Source organism: Sapajus apella, unplaced genomic scaffold, assembly GCF_009761245.1.
Source record: "Sapajus apella isolate SASKATOON/1434 unplaced genomic scaffold, GSC_monkey_1.0 scaffold2, whole genome shotgun sequence".
NCBI classification, from domain to species: Eukaryota; Metazoa; Chordata; class Mammalia; order Primates; family Cebidae; genus Sapajus; species Sapajus apella.
The window spans coordinates 27,593,640-27,612,282 of record NW_022436942.1 but is presented as its reverse complement, the minus strand read 5'-3'; the positions used below and the strand labels follow the sequence as shown (position 1 = coordinate 27,612,282).

Genomic DNA, 18,643 nt, shown 5'->3' with positions numbered 1-18,643 from the left:
CCTGAAGCCACTTCTACTAGAAAATACTAGAAGTTATTTGGCGAGGGCAGTGAGCAACCTACTAAATGAATGCCTGGTTCATGTAACAGATGCCTCATTTAAAGATGAAGGTGCCAGACTTTCAGAGCTGGACATTAAAATCATGTACTAACTGTCCTTCCTTTGATAAGCACAAACAAAAATCAAGATTTTATTATTAGAATTCATCTTCATAAAAGAGGGCCTCACCTTATATTCTACTAAATAATCTCTCTTATAAAGGGCAGTCTCCAAATTTCTTTATTTGGAAAACAATGATGATTTAATAATGTGAAATAACCTTCAGCCAAACAAGTTTTAGATGTTTATAGATGTCACATAACACAATTTCTTTTTTAAAAAGGGAAATGAAGCTTTAACAATTACCTTTAGGATAAAACTTCCTAAGAATTAGATGTTGTAGACAAACTTTTATTTTTTCTGTGTGCATGCAATAGGGTCACCCTATGTTAACCAGGTTGCAGTGCAGTGGCATGATCACAGCTCACTACAGTCTCAACCTCCCAGGCTCAAGTGATCCTCCCACCTGAGCCTCTCGAGTAGCTAAGACTACAGACATGCACCATCACATCTGGCTAATTTTTAAATCTTTTGTTGAGATAGGGTCTCCCTATGTTGCCCAGGCTGGTCTCAAACTCCTGGGCTCAAGCAATCCTCACACCTCAGCCTCCTCAAGTTCTAGGATCACTGGGCACAGTGACTCATGCCTGTAATTCCAGCACTTTGGGAGGTCAAGGTGGGAGGATCACCTGAGGTCAGGAGTTCGAGACCAGCCTGGTCAACACGGAGAAACCCCATCTATACTGAAAATACAAAAATCAGCTGAGTCATGGTGGGCTCCTGTAATCTCAGCTACTCAGGAGGCGGAGGCAGAAGAATCATTGGAACCCAGCAGGCAGAGGTTGCAGTGAGCTGAGATCACACTACTGCACTCCAGCCTGGGCGACAAGAGTGAAACTCCATCTCAAAAAAAAAAAAAAAAAAGAGCTGGCCGGGTGTGGTGGCTCACACCTGTAATCCAAGCATTTTCGAGGCCAAGACAGGCGGATCACCTGAGGTCCGGAGTTCAAGACCAGCCTGACCAACATGGTGAAACCCCATCTTTATATTATAATCTTTTAAAAAAAAAAAAAGTGCTAGGATTACATGCGTGAGTCACTGTGCCTGGCCATAAACAAGCTTTTAAAGATTACTTTCAACAAAACAAGTAAGTGGTTACTTTGAGATAAATTATATATATACTAACAGGAAGTTTAAAAAAACTATGCCAACAATATTCTAGTTAGAACAAGGTCTGTAGCAACATCGTAAACAATACAAAAAGTGCCCTTTCTGTAACAGGCAATTGAAGATAAACGTGGCTAAACTATTAGATGATTCAAGAAGTGATCCTATTGATGACAAAGACTGGCACCCTAAAATATAAATTCTCAATGAAAAGAATTTCACTCAATGGACATACTGCCAAATTATTATATTAGATATAACGGGATAGTAATATGTAATCATATTATAAGGAGATATTTAACAACTCTACATGCCTAAAAATGCATATATTTAGTGGGCCTAAATTTTTTTTTTAAATAATCTCGTTGGGAAAATTAACAAAGCCTTATACTTAGTTGCCTAATAGTTAACCACATTTGGGGCTTTATTTTCTCTCCTGAACATGTTTCTGCTAGGAGAGTGACAGCAACTATCTAGTCCTTTCCACATTAACATTTCTCATAAAAGTAACTGGCGCCGGGCGCGGTGGCTCAAGCCTGTAATCCCAGCACTTTGGGAGGCCGAGGCGGGTAGATCACGAGGTCAAGAGATCGAGACCATCCTGGTCAACATGGTGAAACCCCGTCTCTACCAAAAATACAAAACATTAGCTGGGCATGGTGGCGCGTGCCTGTAATCCCAGCTACTCAGGAGGTTGAGGCAGGAGAATTGCCTGAACCCAGGAGGCGGAGGTTGTGGTGAGCCAAGATCGCGCCATTGCACTCCAGCCTGGGTAACTAGAGTGAAACTCTTGTCTCAAAAAAAAAAAAAGTAACTGGCATTTTGGTTTATATAGCAGTTTCTTGCAAGTTAAATCAGCATGGATGTGCCTCCTAGAGACTGATCCACTCTAGATTATTGCTAACAAAATGAAGTTTCTCGACCTTCAGCTGAGTGTTTTACCATAGCAAACGACACTGACTTTGTGACCCTACAGAGCATACATCTCTTCAAAGCAGCAAGTTTGGCCATCTAGAACCATAATGGAAAAAAATTGAGTATGTTGGTTTAATTTACTATTTGTGAGAGAATCCTGTGAGAGAACAGACGTTCCCTTTCAAACTACTTAGATGGGCTTTCTAAACCAGGACTTCCTGAATAGTTGATCACAGTGAGATTACTCAATAGAAATGAATGAAATTATTCTACTCAGAAAACATAACCCTAACCTATGGCCATACCCTCCTGAACGTGCCCAATCTCCTCTGATCTCGGAAGCTAAGCAGCATCAGGCCTGGTTAGTAGAGTTAGACAGGAGAAAATGTAACCCTAAATGACTTCTTATAAACCAAAGAATCCAAAGAAATGAAGAAAAGGCTATTCCAAGAACAAAAGCCCAATAGTCAAGTCTACAAGTCTAGAAATTACCCCTTCCACTATCTACAGTCCTAAATAAACTGTCAGTAGAAGTGTTAATACACACACAGAAGTCAGCAGGCAAAAATTTTAAAAAAACAAACCCGGAACTTGAGACACAGAAATATGAGACTTTGGAGTGGTAATGTTTTTATGCTTTACAACTCCTACGGTGATGATGGGTTAAGTGAAGAGCAGAACCTTAGTAAGATATAAAACTAATTAAGATATAATCACTTTTGAGTTTCTAAATCAGTTTCTCTTAGTCATGAAACCAAACTCCTGAAAACCTTTTTATTATTTTTTTTAAAAATTCACACATAAAAAAACACTAAATGCGTGGTGATAAATATGCTAATTACCCTGATTTGATAGTGACACAAGGTTTACAAGCATCCAAACACCACACCTACCCCATAAATATGTACAATTGTCAATTTAAAACAATATACAACTTAAAAAAAATTTTTTTTAATCCAAAAACACGACATTTTGCAGACGTATTCAAGTACAATCACATTATTCCTGAGGTTTAGGCCAAGCACCCATTCACAACCATTTTCTCTTCTCTAAGCCTGTCTGATCACTTCTCAACCACCTCCCATGCTCCCATGTCTTAAGAAATTTCCTATTTTCTCCCCTATACTTCCTCATATGTAGAATTTGGTGTTCAAATTTTTTCTAAATTACAAGGCTTCTAAAAAAAGAATCATCCTGCCTTGAAGCAAGATGACAATGAACCATGCCATTTTGATATACAGAACCTCTTACTGCTGACAAATGGCTAAGCTGTCTTCAACCCTCTTATTAATCCATTAACATGCTGCACTACATTCCACATACTAACTACATTTCAAATGCCTTATGTGGAGTTACAACTTACTTTAGGGGATCTTCTTGATCACTGTCTATGCTATCAGCTTCACTGTCAGGGTCACCTCTCCATGTCTGATCCACAGTAATGGGTTCCTGCTCCCCATCACTCCAGCTGTCTTCATCTGAGGCAAGGAAGGGAGAGCAGCCATTAAGACTTCCCACCTCTGTAACTCCACCATACAAAACTAGATACTTAACATATCAACCCAAACCTTGAAATTTTAAAAACAAAGGAAAAAAAAAAACACTTAGCACAAAGGTACCGGCAAATAAAAACTCTAAAAGAAAATACAACCCAAGTAAGATTACTTTTAACAACATAAATGTATAAACCACGCCCTTTCAAAAGGACAGAAAAATCAAAATTACTGTTTCCTGAAATTACCTAACAAAGCTGCTGAGCATTAAAAGAGCAATGAAAGAAATGGTCACCAACTTAGGAGAGTAAACCCAGGCAAACACTACTTCAAATTCAAAAGAATTGGTAAACAACATAGCAATCCTGGAATTCTCACCAAATTCCTGATGAATTAACAATACTACTAAATAGTTCAAGGCATTATGCTAACCCAAAATAAGTTCCCTCTTAACTTTATTCCTCCCTTTTCATTCCAGGAGAGAAGATCCTTACCTAATATTCGGCTGGCTTCACTGCGACTACTTTCTGGAGTCTGAGACCCCAGCTCTGTCTTAGCATATGAGCTCAGCTGGCATAGGAGTGTTTCACCCATAGGCCCTGGGTTGGTCTTCTTCATTTGAGCATGAAGTGCCAGGGCATTCCTACGGACATGTTCAGCACAGAAGGCCACCCTAAAGAGACAAAACATTACTATTTTATAAGTTCCTTCTTGAAAGTGTTCAATAATTCTCATAATCCCTAATCTTTAAATCATTTTTAGGAAATTAAAATGACTATTACATTCATTTCTAAAAGTGCCAGTAAGTCAGAGGACTTTAATTGGCTCAAGGTCAAACAAGTCATTTGACTTTATTAAAGGGAAATAACAGGCTAGATAAAGTGGTATCCCTGTAACCTAAGCACTTTGGGAGGCTGAGGCAAGGGACTGGGTCTTGCTGTTCCCCAGGCTAAAGTGCGGTGGTGCAATCACAGCTCACTGTAGCCTTGAACTGCTTGGCTTAAGTGATCCTCCTGCCTCAGCCTCAAAGTAGCTAGAACTACAGGAATGCACTACTGTGCCCAACAAATTTTTTAGTTTTTTTGTAGAAACAAAGTCTTACTATGTTGCCACGTCTGGTCTGGAACTCCCAGGCTCAAGTCATCATCCTCCCACCTCAGCCTCCCAAGTAGCTGGAATACGTGCCCACAACACTATGCCCAGAGAATTTTTTAATCTTTTGTAGAGGTGGGGTCTCACTATATTGTCCCAGCTGGTCTCCAACTCCTGGCCTCAAGTGATGCTCCTGCCTTGGCCTCCCAAAGTGCCGGGATTACAGGCATGAGCCACTGCAACCAGTCAGGGACACAATTTTACAACTACAAGATATGTACGAAATTGTCTAGTCAGGTTATGTGTTTGCATGGATACCTTTGCATACATAATGAAAACTATGAAGCCTCTTACAGAAGAATACACACATGTACAACTTTGCATGTTAACAAAATTCATGGACAGCCAAATAGAGCCACACACCCTGCATTAATAACTTTATTCCCCATAAAGTAACAGGCAAAAAAGAAAAAAAAGACAAAAAGAGAATTAAAAAGAGTAACTTTAGAGGCCAGGCACAGTGGCCCATGGCTGTAATCTCAACACTCTGGGAGGCCGAGGCAGGTGGACCACCTGAGATCAGGAGTTCGAGACCAGCCTGGCCAACATGGTGAAACACAGTCTCTACTAAAAATACAAAATTATCCGGGCATAGTGGTGCATGCCTGAAGTCCCAGCTACTCGGGAGGCTAAGGCAGGAGAATCGCTTAAACCTGGGAGGTGGAGGTTGCACTAAGCTGAGATGTGCCACTGCACTCCCGCCTGGGAGATAAAGCAAGACTCGGCCTCAAAAAGGAAAAAAAAAGAAGAATTAGGATAGGGCGCAGTGGCTAACGCCTGTAATCCCAGCACTCTGGGAGGCAGAGATGGGAGGATACTTTGAGGCCAGGAGTTTGAGACCAGCCTGGTCAACATAGCAAGACCCATCTATATTTAGAAATAATAATTTAGAATATACCTTTATTTTACAGATAAGAGAAAAGAACCAAAGAAGTGAACTAAGTAATCCAACTGAAGTGTCCTTCTAGCCTTCACCGTTTTGTTTTTCAATTTTCCAAGGATACATCCATAATCCCAAATTCACAGGGACGTTACCTCAAACGCGGCAGCTATGCAGAAGCCCACATCCTAACACATACCCCCCTTCTTTATGGCAAATGACATATATATATACCCATCTTTCTTCTCTGGCTTTGGGGCAGCATTGGGACATCTTTTTCCATTCTTCGTCGATATATAACTACACTGCTTGAACGGTGCATTTTTGTCTTCAAGGATATGCTTAATGCAAAACTCCTGCCCCTCCAGACGAGGCTGAGAGCATGGACGATGAGTGAATGCACAGGACAGAGGTTCCTGAGATCTGGGCACTGGAGTGATCCTCCCCCGATTGGTTGGCAAGACGTGGATCCGAATCCTGTTCATACCAAAACCTGCGGGGTCAAACGAAATATCAAAAAGCCCTTGCCCTTCCCGAAAATTCCTGCTCCACCATATTCGGACAGATCGCGCGGGCAGTTTCCAAAGGAGTGGCAGAAGTAGGCCGGTAAGGTACGGTCCGAACTCCCCGCCGCCCTCCCTCAAGTCTCCAAAAGCATTTGCGGCTTTGCCTCGCTTTAGCGTGTCCCTCCATGCCCTGCCCCACCCCGACCCCCACCACGCTGAAAGTATCTTCAGGACTCGCACAGCTGCAGCACGAAGGGAAGCGACAACGCCAGCTCCACGCGGTGGCCACGCCGCAGCCCCGCGCTCCGCCCCACCCCCTCCCCGCACTCCGCCTTTGTCCCGGCCTGCCTCAGAGCGCACTACTGGGCCCGGCCGCGGAAGCCCACGCGACCGCCATTTTGTCTTACGGCCCCGGTCAGCGGAGAACCCGACTCCTGGAAGCCTGTAGGAAGGAGACTGACTCTGACACTGCTTTGAACCGGAAAAGCAGCTCTGAACCGACAAAAAGAGCGAAACAGCAGCCCAACTGCAAGAGTTCAGAGCAAAGAGCACCACCATCTTACCTCAAGCGCTGCGCTCTGCCGCGCTGCTCGCCCTCCTCTGGTGGCGCCAGCGGCTCCTAACTAGGCCTCGCTCTTTTCCGGACTCCTAGCTACTGATTGGCTACGACGGGGTGTCGCCATTGGCCGAGGCCCACTACCTATTGTTGTCTGGGAGGGCGGAGCGCTGAGAAAATGCGCGGCTGGGATGGCTAAGACAGACTGTCTGTCAGCAACTCCGCCCCGAGGAGAGTGAGTCGGGAAAGCTGGCGGAGCTGACAGAGAGCGGACTGCGGGGCGAGGCGCCAGCTACTGATATTTTTCCACCTTGTAGCGTGGTACATTTTCCGGCTACTTTTGAACCCTAAGTCTGTGGTCCTAGGTGGCTGCTCCCTCACCACTGTGCACAGCTGGTATAGAATCAGACAGAGGCTGGAGGATCACTGTTTACACATAAAAAGGCTTTAGTTTTCTTTTGTGAACAGTTAAGTACATGTACTGAACATTTGGTGTAGAGAACCCTGAGAAACATTTTCTTGGGTGTTTACTAATTCTGGGATTTACATGTATAAATTCATTGACTTTCTCAAAGCAACCCTAAGAGGTAGAGGTTAGTATTATATCCATTTTACAGATAAGAGGACTGAGGAACAGAATAGGACCATAGACAGTAAATGGGAAAGGAAGGCGAATTGAACCCAGCCCTCATCCTTTATCCCTTATTGCCTCTTTTTTTTTTTTTTTTTTTTTTTTTTTTTTTTTAAGACGGAGTTTCGCTCTTGTTACCCAGGCTGGAGTGCAATGGCGCGATCTCGGCTCACCGCAACCTCCGCCTCCTGGGTTCAAGCAATTCTCCTGCCTCAGCCTCCTGAGTAGCTGGGACTACAGGCTGGGACTACAGGCACGCGCCACCGTGCCCAGCTAATTTTTTGTATTTTTAGTAGAGACGGGGTTTCACCATGTTGACCAGGATGGTCTCGATCTCTTGACCTCGTGATCCACCCGCCTCGGCCTCCCAAAGTGCTGGGATTACAGGCTTGAGCCACCGCGCCCGGCTATTGCCTCTTATAAAGAGCACTGAACTAAGGAAATATTTGTTCTAGTTGAGGGCTGCTTCTCATAACTGTGTGCCCTGTCTTTAAAATTCCATGATGAATAATGCAGGTATCATAAAAATGACAAACACAATACCAATTATACCAGCCTTTAAGGATTTTTAGTTAAAAGCATCTTTCTGTCATCTCCACCATTTGTAAAAGTGATTCCTTGCTTTCTTCCCATAACCCTTTGACATTTTTTTTGCATTCCAACGTCCCTTATCTGCTCACTGTCAGTTTAATAAAGATGTTTTATCTATGCCTAATGAACAAGTGCATATGAGTCACAGTGGAAATGAGCATAAAGATTCTACAGCCCTCAAGAAAAACACTCGGGCTGGGCGTCATGGCTCACCCCTGTAATCCCAGCACTTTGAGAAGCTGAGGTAGGAAGATCACCTGAGCTCAGGAGTTCGATCCCAGCCTCGACAACATAGTGAGACTTCATCTCAAATAAATAAATAATAAAAGTAAGTATAGGAACAAGAAATTATTTAAAAAAAAAAAAAAAAGCTTGGGAGGGAGGTGCTGTTTCCAGAGACCAGGGCAGCCCTAGAAGAAGGCCTGAAATTCATTCATTCAACAAATATTTATTGAGCACCTAAGTGCCAGGAGAGAACAAGAAGATAACCCTGCTCTCTTGGAGTGAACATTCTAGGACAGTTTGGGATTATGGATGCAATACAAACATAATATTAATAACAATGATTTATATACATAAGCAAACACACCAACCTCAGGAATACAAAAAAAGACGTTTTGTTATAAACACCCTATAACTCAAAGCCAGCCGGAGGCAGTCTTGTCAAAAAATCTGGGAATCCGCATCTGCAACCAAATGTAGGAGTATCAAAAAGCAACATTAAAACTACTGTAGTGAACAATATGAAGAGATAGAGGAATAGATGGGGAAAAAACAAAGAATTTCAATAATGAGAGATTTTACTGCAGCAGGTCTTAGTTGAAAAAAGAATCTAAGTCTGAGACAGACAAAGCATTACTCCTTTTACTCTTTTTTTTTTTTTTTTTTTAGACGGAGTCTCTGTCACCCAGGCTGGAATGCAGCGGCATGATCTCAGCTCACTACAGCCTCGACTCTGCAACTTCCGCCTCCAGGGTTCAGAGGATTCTCCTGCCTCAGCTTCCCAAGCAGCTGTGATTACAGGTACCCGCCACCACACCCAGCTAATTTTTGTATTTTTAATAGAGATGGGGTTTCAACGTGTTAACCAGGCTGGTCTCAAACTCCCAACCTCAGGTGATCTGCCTGCCTCGGCCTCCCAAAATGCTGGGATTACAGTCGTGAACCACCTCGCCGAGCCTAGAACCACTTCTTTCTAAGTGAAAGAAGGAAGCAGATATTAAAAGCTCAGGATATCAGCAAATTCTTTGTTCTATTTAACAAAGTAGATGGCTATTTTTAATTTACTGAACACTTTGTAGCTACTGAAGAGGTTAAAGTAGACCAGAAGCTATTTGTAAATAGGGATTGATTAGGAAACAGGAGTTTAGGGAGCTAATCCTAGAAAAATGTGAGAACGGCTGGGTGCAGTGGCTCACGGCTGTAATCCCAGCACTTTGGGAGAGGTGGGTGGATCACCTGAGGCCAGGAGTTCAAGACCCACCTGGCCAATGTAGTGAAACCCCATCTCTACTAAAAATATAAAAACTAGCCAGGTGTGGTAGCACATGCCTGTAATCCCAGCTATTCAGGAGACTGAGCAGGAGAATCACTTGAACCCAAGATCACACCACTGCACTGCAGCCTGGGAAACAAGAGCGGTAAGCCAAGATCGTGCCACTGCACTCCAGCCTGGGCAACAGAGTGAGACTCCTCAAAAAAAAAAAACAAAAAAAAAACCAGATTATCAATGACCCCCTTGCTAATTCCAATGGAGCTTTCAGGGCTCATCTTTTTTTTTTTTTTTTTTTTTTTTAAGGAGTCTCACTCTATTGCCCAGGCTGGAGTGCAGTGACACACTCTCGGCTCTCTGCAATCTCTGCCTCCTGGGTTCAAGCGTTCTCATGCCTCAGCCTCCCCAGTAGCTGGGATGACAGGCACCCACCACCACACCCAGCTAATTATTGTATTTTTAGTAGAGATGGGATTTCACCATGTTGGCCAGGCTGTTCGCAAATTCCTGACCTCAAGTGATCTGCCTGTTTCAGTCTCCCAAAGTGCTGGATTACAGGCGTGAGCCACCGTGCCTGGCCAAGAGCCTCATCTTATTAGACCTCTTTGCAATGTCTAACACACTTGGCCACTCCTCCTCCTTAGAACACCACACTCTTTCTAGATCACGATACTCTTCCTAGTTTCCCTTCTACATCACAGTCACCCACTCTGTCTCTTCTCTCTCTTTTCTACAAGTCTAAACACGGAACATTTTTACTTTCTACTACTACTCCCTTAGTTATCTCACTCTGTTTCATCCCATTCATAAGCTGCCATCTCCCAAATGTGTATGTTCAGCCTGGACCCCTCCTTTGAACTTGATTCTCTAGTCATCTGTACAGTAGGCATCTCCACTTGGATGTCTAATTGGCATTTCAACTATAAGGATAAAAGTCAACCTCCTGCTACTCCCATAGTCATCTCTACCTCAGTATATGATAACCCCATCCTTCCGGTTGGTCAGGACAAACACTGGAAGTCATACTTGACTTCTTTCTCTTCCACCTAATAGCAAATCCTATTAGCTCCATCTTCAAGATATATCATTTCTCCGCCAAGCACAGTGGCTCACGCACTTTGAGGGGGCTGAGACAGGTGGATCACCTTAGGTCAGGAGCTGAAGACTAGCCTGGCCAACATGGTGAAATCCTGTGTCTACTAAAAATACAAAATTAGCCAGGTGTGGTGGCGAACAGGTGGATCACCTGAGGTCAGGAGCTGAAGACTAGCCTGGCCAACATGGTGAAATCCTGTGTCTACTAAAAATACAAAATTAGCCAGGCGTGGTGGCGCATCCATGTAATCCCAGCTACTTGGCAGGAGAATTGCTTGAACCTGAGAGGTAGAGGTTGCAGTGAGCCAAGAGCACACCATTACACTCCAGCCTGGGCAACAAGAGTGAAACTTCGAGTCTCAAAGAAAAAAAAAGATACATCACTTCTCACTATCTTGGGTACTTCCAACCTGTCCAAGCCACCCTCATCTCTTACCTAAATTGTTTTGAGAGCTTCCTTGCCCTTGACTCCTATAATCTATTTTCAACACAGCAGCTCAAATGAACATTTTAAACCTAAACTGGATTATCACTTCCCAAAACTTTCCAATAGTGTCTGTTGCATTAACTCAGTCTTTACACAAGGTCCTGCTGTATTTGGCTTTCCATTGCCTCTCTAACCTCATATCCTGCTACTCTCCCCTCTCCATCATCCTTTCCCCACTCATTCCTATACTAGCTACACTGGCTTCCTTGCTATTTCTCAAACATACCAGCATATTCTCACCTCTGAACCTTTGATGTCTCACATTTCCTAAAATGATCTTATCTCAGTTATTCCCATGAGTTGCTGTCACCTCCTTCAGGTCTTCCCTAAAGGTCATGAGACTTCTAGTCTTGAAGCCTTCGCTAGCCACCTTTTTTCCAGTTTTCCAGTTACACACACACACACACACACACACACACACACACACACACACACACACCCTATCCCCTATTCCCCGCTTTGGTCTCCAAAGTGCTTATTATGGCCAGGTACAGTGGCTCACATCTGTAATTTTTAAAAAATTAAAAGTGCTTATCACCATCTAACATACTATATCTTAGTTATTTGTAAATTCTTTAAAGGCAGAATGCTTGGTTACTGCCATATTCCTATTAGTAAACAGACCACAGCGCTTAGTAGAATGTCTTTTCTTTTTTTTCCCCTTTTTTTGTTTCCCCTCAACTGGGTATAGATCTATAGCCCAGCAGGAGTGCAGTGGTGCAATCAGGGCTCACTGCAGCCTCAAACTGCTGAGCTGAAGCAATCCTCCCACCCCAGCCTCCCCAGTAGCTGGGACAATATACTACCGTGCCTAGCTAATGTGTGTGTGTGTGATCTATAGCCCAGCGTGTGTGTGTGTGTGTGTAGATCTATAGCCCAGCAGGAGTGCAGTGGTGCAATCAGGGCTCACTGCAGCCTCAAACTGCTGAGCTCAAGCAATCCTCCCACCCCAGCCTCCCCAGTAGCTGGGACAACATACTAACTACCGTGCCTAGCTAGCTTGTGTGCGTGTGTGTGCGTGTGTGTGTGTGTGAAGGGGTCTCGCTTTGTTGCGCAGGTTGGTCTTGAACTCCTAGCCTCAAGCCCACCTCAACCTCCCAAAGTGTTGGAAAGTAGGTACTATTTTCTAAAGGAATGAATGAATCAAAGGCAGGGGAGTGCTTTAAAGTACCTTTCAGGAAAGGTATATCCAGTATCAGTTTCAACTCTTCATCATGGCGGGGTTTTTTGTTGTTGTTACCTATTGGTTTTGAGTGTTACCTGAAGTGAAATGAACAGGTTGAGATTCCACATTAAAAAAAAAAAAAAAAAAAAAAGGCTGGTGTGGTGGCTCTTGCCTGTAATCCCAGCACTTTGGGAGGCCAAGGCGGGCAGATCACCTGAGGTAAGGAGTTCAAGACCAGCCTGGCCAACATGGTGAAACCCTATCTCTACTAAAAATACAAAAATCAGCCAGGCGTGGTGGCAGGCGCCTGTAATCCCGTAATCCCAACTACTCTGGAGGCTGAGGCAGGAGAATCACTTGAACCCAGGAGGCAAAGGTTACAGTGAGCCAAGATGGCACCACTGCACTCCAGCCTGGGCAACAGCGACTCTAAAAAAAAAAAGCACAAGTAGGACAATGTGACAATCTATAAACTAAATCAGTTCAGCAAAGGTAACCCCCAGAGCCAGAGATTACTGTGAATACAAGCCTCTAAGAGAATCCACAGAAGTCTTATAAAGGGCTTCAAACATTCCACAGAATGCTGAATGGTAGAGATCAAGACAATCTTACTGAGCTCTCAGTGTGTCTACCAGACCAGAATATGTTGTAGGCATTGATAATTAAGATGAAGCCTTGGCCGGGCGCGGTGGCTCACGCCTGTAATGCCAGCACTTTGGGAGGCCGAGGCGGGTGGATCACGAGGTCACGAGATCGAGACCATCCTGGTCAACATGGTGAAACCCCGTCTCTACTAAAAATACAAAAAATTAGCTGGGCATGGTGGCGAGTGCCTGTAGTCCCGGCTACTCGGGAGGCTGAGGCAGGAGAATTGCCTGAACCCAGGAGGCGGATGTTGCGGTGAGCCGATATCACGCCATTGCACTCCAGGCTGGGCAACAAGAGCGAAACTCTGTCTCAAAAAAAAAAAAAAAAAAAAAAAAAGATGAAGCCTTGCTCTATATTTTTTAGTTTAACAAAACTTATAATTGGGCTCCAGCTGTATTCAAATTTTAAACTGTTTTACACTTCATCTATTCCCAAGAACAATAAACCACATCAGAATTCCTAAACTGTCAGAATCTTCCTAAACTCTCAGCAACTTCTGCAAACATTTCAGATCTCATATTTTTTTTCAGGAGAGGTATACATAGTTTGTAAAAATTAGCTACTTTTAGAATATGGGAGAAGAAACGACTCAAGTGACTTTTTTTCAGAAGTATGTATGATTTTGTTATTTATTTTTTTTTCCTTTCAAAGCCTTCAAACTGTATCTATTACTAACTTTGTGTAATAAGCATAGCATACTTCAACATGAAAGTTCTTTCTTTTCAGTGTGTAATTTACAAGAGTTACCTTGTAAATGTGGTTTTATTATGTCTCAGGATGAGTATTCACTGTGAATTTTTCCTGGCACTAACAAGAATGTTTTTTTCTTCCAAGTGTATTTTCTTCCAGATACAATGCTGTAACTGTACTAACATGGCAGGCTTTTCAAAGAACCAAGTATACAATTATGAATCTTGTTGATAATGTTTGCTGGATAAGCAGTATATGTTGCCATCATGTTAGTGCTACAATTTTTTTTGTGTACAAGTTACTCTTCCAGGTATTCATGTAACAATATAGAATGAGGGTTCCCCCCCACCTTTGACTACAATATACTTTATACTACTGGGTTCACTGATGGACAAATCTTGGGTCTTTCCAACGGACTCAATTCCCATGGGATCTTGCACAATAAGAAAACATACTAGTATCAAAATTGAAATAAAATTGTAAACGTATCAATCAAATGACAAAGACTAAGGACTAATCCGAGGAGAGTACACATAAACAACAATCAAATGAGTGTTTTAACGTTAACATTTATTGATGGGATGGATAAATACAGATTGAGAAACATACTTGACAGCAAGATATCAAACTTGATAGCCAGACTATAAAATGTATACATCCTTTTTAAATTTTTTGAATTTTTTACAAAGAGCCCTTACTATAACGGTCACTTACATCCTATCATTCGCATAACAGCAGTAAATACCCCAGGGGTAGCATCTAGAGCTGAGGTTCCCCAAGGAGGACAGAGGCAATGGCAGAATAATATGCTGAGAAAGGACTCTTAAGAGCAATACAAAGAGAACAGACGAAAATCTCACCACAAAATCGTACCTGAGTGACATAGATTGGTAAAGTGTTTTACTTTTTTTTTTTTTCTTCTTTTGCTCTTTGGTCTGACAAGAAAACAGTTTTAGGGTGTGTGAAGTAGGGTGGGGAAAAAAGGTCAGTTTCAAATTTAGTAACAGGGTAACACTAAGTTAGGCTGCTGCATTCTTTTCTTTGGGTACTTAAGCCAGCCAGCACTTCCACTTTGCAACCAATTATATTATGATCAACAACTAATCAGTTAGCTTCAACTGAATAGTTACTGATTACCTAATGAAGGACATACTTGCTCTGGCTTCAATTAGCATGCTGTCAAGCATCCCTCTCCATGCATATTATGGCAACACAAAACCCAAGAGTCTTTCTCAATTTTTTTCATTAGACATGAATACACACTCATACAGAGGAAGAGCAGACACTGCTTTTAGTAAACATCCTTTTTCTTTACCTCCCTTTTCCAATGCCAACTTCATATCAAAAACTTTAGACACATTAAAATGGAGAACTCTCCCACTCAAAAAATCATCTTCATTCCAGACCACTCTATTAGGCAGGATTACTGTACCGTGCTTGTTTCAAACTCACATCCACAAATTGATAAAAGGGCAAAATAAAACCTGACAGTGTGATACAACATGAACATCTAACCCATCAGGAGCAAACACTCAGTTAAACGCTGGGTGTTAACAAGCAGCAACTCAAGAAATTTGGGGAGGTATCAAAGTCACTGAAAGCTTACTGGAACCTTGGAGGGCTATTTCTCACATTTGATGAGTTGCATAGACTGCTTAAATTCTCCCAAGCACAAAAGAATAAAATTTGTATTCGAACTTCAAAATGTTCTAGATTCTCTTTTCCTAATATTAGTATCAAAACAACTCATAAACAAAAAAATTTTAATATTAATCAGTTCCCAAAATAACGGAAACATATGTTTAAAATCCAACCATACTGGGATAGACAGGGCCCCTCTATAATTGCCTTTGTCCAAAAGCAAGGTATGAGGAGTAGCACGCATTTCAATATGGAGAATTAAGTAGCAGAGGTTTAAGATAACTCACCAGTGATGTCACCATGATTTTATTTCCATGTCCTAATCCATTGCTGTTTGCAACTGGAGATTTAAAATTTTTCTGTCAACACTGGTAAAGCCAATAATACTGAACTATTCAGTATACACTAAATCAAAACACTAAAATCATTTTTAAAAAGGAAGAAAAAAGAAGTTGAGGCTCTCTGATATGCACACACACTGATTCATGAATGGGAAGACTAGACTAACACCTAAGTATTTTCTAAACCCAAAAGCATAACTGATATTTCAGAAGACGGATTTGGCTTTAGATCAATGCTCCACTACAGTTCAGCTAACAACACAGGTATCTGATTAAAAACCTTAAGGACAATCCACAGGTATTTGTTTTTGCCAACATGAGAGTCTAGCAAAATTTCAGGAATGAGATTTAAAGAAGTGGAGGCTCCGGGCCTACTTATCACCATCACTTATTTTTGACAGTCTACATTAAATGAAGAAACAAAAAGCCATGTTTACCAGGCTAACTTTGGATGTATAAATCTCATTTCTCACCCTTTGAAGGTACAAAGATAGGAAAGACACATAGAGCTCAGAAACCACACAGCCCTTAAAAACTTTAAGTTTATGGAATTTGGACAATACACATGCTATTTGACAGGCACATCTGTTAACCTAAAAACAAAGCAGCAGCTTCATGTAGAGCCCACAAGGAACTTCATGACAAATGCATAGATCTAAAAACAGACACTGTAGGTATCTTAAGACAGTACTAGGAGGCATTAACACAGAAAGGTTTCTAAGCTGATCCATGTCAGCAATGATCTACTAGTGCAAAGGCCTGACTACATAGCACAAAGCAGCTCTTAGGCCCTAGTAACCACTTTTTCCTAGTTAACGCCTGACAAAGTTCTAAGAAACTTTACTACAGTATAGCCATGGAGAACTGCTATGAGGCCAAATGATTATGTGCCTCTGTGGTAAAGGAGTGCATGTGATTAGAAAATATTAAAAGCTGGAAAAAACATTTTTCAAAATCAAGCCAGTGATCATCAATTCCACAAAGATACAGATGCAGACTAAACGGCACATTCCCTTTTGGAAACAGACTTCACCAAACAATATCTAAATAAATAGAAGGCCTAAACGTACTAAACCACAACTATGTATTACCAATTAATTATCTAACACAACACAGAAAATACCAAGGGGAAAGAGGAAAATGTCATCTATAAAGTGAGGTGACATTCCAAGTCAAGAAGTATTAATGATTTACAGGTCAGCAGAGAGCTCCTCATTTTATACCCAACAATGGCAGGAACTCTAGACAGTTCAAATATGCAAGATGCAGAGCACTAACCCACCGTCAGTTAACGTTTACTCCTGCCTACAAATTCCTTTCTATGTTAGGCCAGTACATCATCAATTCCAACAGTCACAATTTCTTCCCAACCTGTTCCTGGCAAGTAGCAGCACAACTCCTGTCTCCCTATGACTTCGAAATGAAAAGAATTCAACCTCTTCTTAAAAAATACTTGGCATGAAGGAAGCTGTAATCAAATCACAAAGACAAACTCAAATTGCACCATCTTTTTCAGAGCAAAAAAAAATACAATGAAAATCAAAGAATATCCCATCAAATGATCTTTGGCTAGGTAGTTTTCAGTAGTTAGATGGCTAACTTAGAATTCTTTCTAGCCAAGATTTCCTGAAAGATTTATAAAAAATGTTCACTCCTAATATATGGGATAATCAAGCCTTCATAACAGGACTCTTGATCTATTTTTATAAAGGACTCAGAAATCTTAAGAACCTGTATCAAGAATCTAAAGCTACCAAAGATGAACAATCTAAACATAATAGTATTCACTGGCTAGGCTTGCTCACTCTCATGGTACCAGTACTGTTAAATTCATAAGCTCCAATCTCAAGTCATAATGGCTGCAAAAACGAGGATGCAGCTGTTCCCCTTCAGATATACAGATAAAAAGCGTATCTTACATTTATAATGTAATTTAAAAAACAATGTTCTAAAACTTCCAAATCACAATTTCATTGTTTTTAATATCCTCTAGTTTCTCCCATATGGTTTGGGCTTTCACAGGCAGGATATACATAGTACATTCCCCATCTCTTAGAGACCCTAAGACTGCTCTCATTTGAACACTTTCCCAAAGCCTCACTTGAAATAAAGACACACCCAATTCTGTAGGGCAGAAGCTGGCCTTGCTCGCCAACCCTCCTTCCTCAACCCCATCTCTGTTTTGCACAAAAACAAAAAATGGGGTAAAAAGGAAGTTCTCCTAATGAAGAGTCAGGGTACTGGCTGCACTTGCCCAAGCTAGAAATTAGAGGGCTACTACTCAATTATAACATAAAGAAAGGGGAAAAGACCATGTCAAATACATGCCTCTTCCTTTATGTTCTCAAGGCCAACCATGTTCTTCTCTAGTAGACTGTTGGGAAATGAAAATGGTAAGGGACAGGAAGGAGAAGATAAAACATGATTTTTAAACACACACACTTAAAACACACATATCCACACTTACACACACACTTAAAATTCTGACACTTCAAGTGGCCTGAGCCTATTTCAGAACTCCTCACCAAAAACCTACCCTCCCACCCACCCTCACACATTCCCACCCTCCAATCCCACCCACCAGGAGTCACTGCTATGTATCGCATACACACAGCAAAATCCCTATCCCCTTCCCAATTATATAAAAAAACTAAACAGATAACTTACTTTAAATTATTTTTTTTTTAAGTCTCTTAAAAGATTTTGATGTTTAAATACTTCCTCTCTTCTGATATATTAAACACGAAAAGGATCCATAATTGTCTGATAAAACAATTTTTCGGCTCTGGCAAGAAGAGGGAAGACACTCCAATCAACCTAATTAGACGGTGGAGAGGCCAAGAATTCAGAAAGTGTTCTTAATCCTTCACAGCTTCAATACCTCTCTAATACCAGTAAAAACTGTAAGAAAATAGTTAAATGCATGAGGCAGCAGATATAACAGCCAAGGCCTTCTACCACCCTCCCACCTATGTCTCAATACCAATTTATTCCCTAGTCCATGAAGGGTAACATATTTCATAAGTAATTTTCTTAGTCCAAATCAGTAGTCAAAAAAAAAAAAAAAAAAAAAAAAAAAAAAAAAAAAAAAAAA

General features: G+C 41.6%; 1 protein-coding gene across 4 annotated transcripts in view; it reads right to left on the bottom strand.

Annotated features, from left to right (window-relative positions):
- KANSL2 (KAT8 regulatory NSL complex subunit 2) overlaps nt 1-6,884 on the bottom strand; it is a 30,261-nt gene extending 23,377 nt beyond the window's left edge. For 3 of the 4 annotated variants that reach the window (XR_004274076.1, XM_032294981.1, XM_032294988.1), the window contains exons 1-4: nt 6,776-6,884; nt 5,941-6,199; nt 4,169-4,347; nt 3,545-3,659 (exon numbers count right to left, since the gene is read on the bottom strand). Coding sequence is in view for 3 of the 4 variants with exons in the window: in XM_032294981.1 (XP_032150872.1) it covers nt 3,545-3,659; nt 4,169-4,347; nt 5,941-6,191 (545 nt within the window). In the remaining variant the exon portion in view is untranslated. The remainder of the gene's footprint in view (nt 1-3,544; nt 3,660-4,168; nt 4,348-5,940; nt 6,200-6,775) is intronic. The other variant, XM_032295002.1, reaches the window with a different exon arrangement.
- Between the last annotated feature and the right edge of the window lie 11,759 nt (nt 6,885-18,643).